A 6,475-nucleotide genomic window follows, 5' to 3' on the forward strand; every position below is an offset into this window, starting at 1 on the left:
ACGACTCATTCATATCGGAAGTTCCACCTGCTTTCACAGCGACCTATCCTGCTTTGATAGCACATGAGAACGTCTCCCTGAGTCAACGAAAGCCACATTCTATATCACAAGTGAACAGACATGCGAGAAAAGTGTTGCAAAATCACAAGATTTGCAAGAGGTGGAGGCGTTAACTGCTGCGGCGGTCCATTAGAGGTGAGACACACGTACCCCAGGGTGCTGATGAAGCCATTGGTGGATCCTTCTGCATACAGGGAGCAGATGTCTCCAATATGCAAGAAGCTGGACATCTTATCAGACATGTTTGTTATGAAATCAGGCAGCACCTAAAGTGAAAAAGGGGACAAAAATTAAGGAGCTGTGTTGATGCAGCTTACAAATATGCATTTCTGCGACTGTCAGGATAGCAGCAACTTGTTGATAGCAGCAACTTGTGTAAGCTGACAGTCAGCCTTTGTGTAGGTGGATTTATCATTTGCAGCTTGCAGTTTAAATGTACCACTGCTTTTTTTTCTTTTTTTTTTTTTTTGCCTGAGAAGTTACTGTCATCCCCAAAGATTTGCATAGCAGCGGCAGGAAATGAAAACACCCTGATGTTGGTGCTACCTGTTGGTTAATAATTAGGACCTGCAAACAGAAAGATCTCTGCACCTGCAGGAGGTCACCACCACTGACGCTGAAATGTGACCCCCCAGTCTACCTCCACTATGTTTAAAGAGAAAGGTTGAATAGAAAGTCTTAAGGATTGATGGGAAAACACACACGGAATAAATTTGATCCAAACGCACGACAGCGCACGAGCCTCCCTTTGGATGGAGGGTCCTTCTGGCTTTCCAAAACCTCAGTATCACCCGTTTTTTCCGCTTTTGATCCGGGGAGACAGCATCTTGTTTTTTTCCTCCGTGATGAAAAGGATAGAGAAAGGCAGAGAAGATGTCAAACTGTGGGAGTTGCGCTCAACTTTACCTCAGTGGTAGAAAACGCTCAAATATTCAGCTTGGTCGGCGCCAGCAAAGACTACATGTCTGAGTTTCTCCTCTCCGCCGAACTGAGGGTGAGATCCAGCCTCCAGTGAGGGACGGAAAGCCGTTTTTGACAGCTTTCGGCGCTGATCGGAGCTCCGCGGCTGCGCTCAGCGAGGCAGGCGGGCACTGCTGCTGCTGCTGCCGGGGTGACTGCTGGCTCACTGCCACTTTTTTTTCTTCCTCTGCTCAAGCAGCTGCTGATTTGACGGCTGAGTAATGTGGCTCAGGAATCCCACGCAACCTCCTTTTTAGATACATAAATAAAAAAAATAATTTGCATTTTGTATCACTTTCAATTTGCTGGGGAAAGTTATGTTTAACACCAGGAACCATTTCTCCAAATAATAATCTAAAATATTTTTTATTACTATTTAAAACGGACAAATGCGTTTTAGAAAGTTTCCAAATTAGCATTTATTAGTTTTTTTTTCTGTTTTAAAATGGAAACAAAAACTAACAAAAAGCAGGAAAGAGTTAAATTCCGAGGAGTTTGGTCAGCTGACTACCCACGTGACTTTTGCGGAAGTAGCAGGAACAACAACAACTGAATTCTGAGCCGCCTTCTAGCAGAATGCTGCGTTTCCTTCGTCTGTTTCTCTTCCTTGCCTTCATGAGTGAGGTTCTTTCTCTGGAAGGCTCATGCGGGGTGGAGCGGGAACCCGAACCCGCGGAGGGAGCCGCCGGCTGCGGCTGCGACAAGCTAAAGAGAGCCTCCGGCGGGACCACAGAGCCTGCTGGGAAGTACTCCTCTAGCTTCAATGGAGGAGCGTCTGAGGCACGTGGAGAGGAGAACCAAGTACAAAGTCAGGTGTGAACACATGTATGCAAACATGGCAGCAGCGATGCTTGCTTTGGCTTTCAAGTTTGGGGCTGAGATCATTCAGAACATACAATGAGCAAAAGCAAAACTAACACAACAAAACTGGGGAAAATACATTTATTTTGAAAAGACAAGGGATGTAATGAACTCTTGAACTTTATATTATCCATATTTAAAAATACTCTGTAAGGTCCTTTAGTGATCCTGCACCGAAGTGATATATGATAATAAAAAAAATCAACAAACTCAATTATCAAAGTGATTTTTTTGTTTTGTCTGTTTGTTCTTTTTTATATTTACAATCAATTAGTTTGATTGGGAAAAAAAAGTTTGTAGCTCAAAGAGCTTTTCAGTCCTCACCTCATAAAACACTTGTTCCACGTTACATGTTATTACCTTGTTATCCAGAAAACTCAAAGAAGATTATCAGTTAAACAAGAATTATAAAAAAAATTACAAAGAAACGTTTTAATTTCTTCACTAACTGTGGCGTTTCTGAATAGAACTTATCAAGCAAATGAACAAATAGATGTTTAAGTCTAAATAAACTACATTAATCATCTTTGAGATTGCCCACCGACACTCAAGTTTCTGCCATGTTTACAGTAAATTCACTTTTGGTGGGATTTTTTTAAGGTGGTAAATTAAAGTTTTTTAATGTCTAAACTGTGCAGAAATGTTTACCTAATTTTTATGTAGCATAAAACAAACTAATATGAATTACAAACAGTTATAAACTTCCATTATTCTTTTTTATTTCAACCTATAAAGTTTTACTAGGTCAAATAATGGCAGTGCATATAAAGGAGCCAATTATGTTATTCACGACTGTCCATTTGTGTATATTTACCTATATATATTTAGTTATATTCGTATCTAAAACTAAATGTGTACTCATTAGAGAGAGAGAGAACAGGAGTATAATAGATAGTGAATGAACAGGGTAAAGAAATTGGTCTTGGGCATGCTAGGAAGAACTTATAAGGCTTTTACTTCTTCTCACTGGCTTTTAGAGATTATTTTTTTTATTTATTTAGTCCTATTTGTCTATTTAAAGTCCTACTCCAATCATTTTTATCTATTTTCAAAACATTCCTGTTGGTTTTTAATTATGATTATGCCATTTTCAGGCAAAAAAAAACATAGTTTTCTAGGACATAGTTTCTGCAGGGCAACGGTATTTCATTAGAAATTTGTCTCAGAGTCGTGGGCTGTTGGTGGACAGGAATCTTCCCTCCTTTCCCCTTTTTGTTGCAGAGTGGAGTGAATCAGGGAGTTTGTATTTTCTGTGAGACAAAGAAGTTATTTTTTTTAATTGCAGGTTTTTTGTCTGCGCTTATTATCATAAAAATACAATAAGAACATGTTATAAACACCAAAAACAGTTTTCATTGGAGTGAGTCTTTTATATGTATGTCTGAAATAAAACATTATCATCTTCATCATAATTTGGAAAGATTTTCATTGTGTTTTATTGCTGCAGTTCTTCAGTTTGAGTAAAGTTTCGATGCTGTCTGCAGATGGTGTGGATTTCTGGAGGAGAGTTTCTGATGGGAACAGACAACCCGGGAATCGCTGCAGACGGCGAGGGCCCGCAGAGGCCGGTGCGTGTGGATCCTTTCTACATGGATGTTCATGAAGTAACCAACCAGCAGTTCCAGAGCTTCGTCAGCGCCACAGGGTACATCACCGAGGTAATTAATATTTTCACTGTCAAAAATGAGAAAATTCATTTTGACTGTTTTCTTAAAGAGCTTTATCTTTTCTGTCAGGCTGAAAAGTTTGGAGACTCGTTTGTATTCGAGGGAATTTTGAGCGAACAAGTCAAAAGCCAAATCAGCCAAGCAGTAAGTACATTCACTCACTAGCAACGACCTTCGTCGGCATTCTGCATGGAGAGGAGCTTCCTCCCATCAAGACAACACTTATCAAGGATGCATCAACCCACACAGACCTAGGTGATGGCTGACACATGCAGGATTACTGATGGTAGTTGCTACCGGAATGTGCAGCATTCAAGTGCCAGGGGTGGAAACGTTCACACATCTTGTTTTCCCCAAGTTAGGTCAGGTTCCTGCTTCCTGGTTTTAGATTTACTGGTGACTTTGAGGAATTCATCAGGAAATACAAAGTGAGAGCACAGATAGTATTAACATTTTGATGTTTGGAGTTGGCCAATCTCCAGACAAACTTTAATAAATAACACCTTTGTCTGATCTGAAAATGATAAGTAAAATTTAAATGAAACTACAGGATTTAATATGGATACATAGGATAAAGTTCTTTATAGGTTTTGTTTGACGCTTATGCCTTTTCTTTACTTAGTTTAAAAAAATAGATGGATATTTATACTTTTTTAAGAACTACTTGCTATTTCTTGTTTTCCTCGAATGACCAAATTCAAATTATTTTGCTAGATGAACGTCTTACTTTGGATTTAAAGACAGACTTTTTAGTTTTTATTCAAAGCTATTATTAGATGAATAATTTTTGACATGAAACTTTTATGAAAGTTTAAAGAAAGTTAAAAAAAGAGAATATTTGGATCATTTTAAGTTTTTCAGATATTTTTTTATAATATACAAAGTTGAAGTTAAATAGTCTGTTATTAACTTTTTGAAATTCATGCAAGTCTCTTATGTCTGGAGAAACCTCAGCATATTCTGTTATATTAAGGCTCCAGCGTGTTCATAGGTTGGTTACAGGTCCCCGTCACCACAGACCTCTCCCAGATGAAAGCCAGACGGCAGGGAATTCACTGCTTCGTCTCAGCTGTCAGGTGCAGCTTCAGCCTGAGAGGCATCACTGAAATCAGTGCCAGCCGTTACCGCAACTATAGTTCTGTGGAGAGTTTGCGTCAAACCTTGAAATGTGTTTGTTGATTCTAAAAATGGAGGGAAAAAGAATATAATAAAACACCCCCAAAAAACAGTTTCTTCCTTCTTTTCAAAAAGGTGGCTGCTGCCCCCTGGTGGCTTCCAGTGAAAGGGGCGGACTGGAAGCACCCTGAAGGTCCAGACTCCAACATCACAGACAGGCAAGTCAGCAGTTCAGGAAGCACATTACAACGTCATTTTGTAACCACTCAGAGTTCATGTTGTTTTACTGAGAGAAATATTTAGAGAAAATGAAACGTGAGCTCATTAAAGCTGGTTTTTGCAGGCTGCAGCATCCTGTCGTTCAGGTTTCTTGGACAGATGCCTTGTCTTACTGCTCTTGGGCAAACAAGAGACTTCCTACTGAGGCAGAGTGGGAGTTTGCCTGCAGGGGCGGCCTGAAGGACAGGTGAAGTTTCTAACAAGAAGTCCTGCCTTCAGGGTTTCTTTGAGTCTTTTCTGATGAACATCTTGGTGTGATTCATCCAGACTCTACCCCTGGGGAAACAAGCTGAATCCAAAGGGTCAACACTACGCCAACCTCTGGCAGGGGGAATTCCCAACGCACAACTCTGCAGAGGATGGATACACTAAAACTTCCCCGGTAAGAAGAAAAGAAATGAAAGTGTAACCAGAAAGTCATATTTCAGGTTAGACGGTTGATAAACTATCATAAAAGTTTCCTGGATTCCTGAAAACGAGTCTTGAAGTCCCACTCCTGTCATCTTTTGATCTATTTTAGAAAGTGTTCCCAGTGGTTTTTAATTATTGTGCGGTTTTTGACCAAAATCAAGACAACTATTGTTTTCGAGGATATAGTTTGCACATAGTGGCTCATTAGAAATTCACCTCTGAGTTATGGGTGAGACTATTGTCATGGAAGTAAGCCTAAGCTAATATCCCATTATCCCTTTGTTTACTTGCTAGCTTCCAGCCAATCACAACCCAACCTAACATCACAGGTGTAACAACAAAAACAAGCAACATTGGAGCTATCCAGCCCCACAGTTTTGAGTCAGTGGACGCATCAGAACGTAGCGGAGCAGAGATACTTTGATCTTCCATTTCCATCACAATTTGAATAAAGAAATACTCAGACTCACAGTTTTAATCTTAAATTGTTTTAAAAATGTCCTCTGTCATCAGAAAAATTAAATTAAAATCAATTCAATTTTATCTATATAGCCCAATATTACAGCACAGTTGTCTCAGTGGGCTTCACACCAGTAATTCTCCATAAAACAGACAAACAAAATGCCATAAGAAGATATTAAAGAAACAATAATAATGATGCTGATGATAATTGAAAAGGAATAATGAGCATGTCTTTTTTTTAGCATGTTCTTGTGGCCGTTTTCTGATGATAGAGGACATATTTTAAGAAAATAAACTGAAAATGTATTTTCAAAGTATTTATTCAAACAGTAGCGAATCAAGAGCAGACAAAAAAATGCAGTTTTAAAAATAACTTATTTGTGATTCGCTGGGTGAGCCACAAGCTTCCTGCTTCTCTTCATTCTAATGCATCTACTTGCATATAAATAGATCCATATATGACTTCATTTACCTCATTAGTGGCTCAAAACTACTACTGGATAGCTCAAATGTTGCTCACCTTTTTCTTTTTTTTTTGCAATGTTAATGTAAGCTTGGAGGTGTGAGGATAGGCTAGCCGGACAGCATGCAAACAGAAGTTATGGGTGACCTGAAGGGGATTTGGTGTTGCTTTCCACCAACGGTCCCGTTTACAACTC

General features: G+C 39.3%; 1 protein-coding gene across 1 annotated transcript in view; it reads left to right on the forward strand.

Annotated features, from left to right (window-relative positions):
* The first annotated feature begins 1,520 nt into the window (after positions 1-1,520).
* Positions 1,521-6,475, forward strand: part of sumf1 (sulfatase modifying factor 1) — a 9,753-nt gene continuing 4,798 nt past the window's right edge. Inside the window, exons 1-6 of the mRNA XM_024270071.2 lie at positions 1,521-1,833; positions 3,366-3,539; positions 3,618-3,692; positions 4,800-4,882; positions 5,008-5,130; positions 5,211-5,325. Of these exons, the coding sequence (XP_024125839.1) occupies positions 1,597-1,833; positions 3,366-3,539; positions 3,618-3,692; positions 4,800-4,882; positions 5,008-5,130; positions 5,211-5,325 (807 nt within the window). The 5' untranslated portion in view covers positions 1,521-1,596. The remainder of the gene's footprint in view (positions 1,834-3,365; positions 3,540-3,617; positions 3,693-4,799; positions 4,883-5,007; positions 5,131-5,210; positions 5,326-6,475) is intronic.

Source organism: Oryzias melastigma, linkage group LG1 (genome assembly GCF_002922805.2).
Source record: "Oryzias melastigma strain HK-1 linkage group LG1, ASM292280v2, whole genome shotgun sequence".
Lineage (NCBI taxonomy): Eukaryota > Metazoa > Chordata > Actinopteri > Beloniformes > Adrianichthyidae > Oryzias > Oryzias melastigma.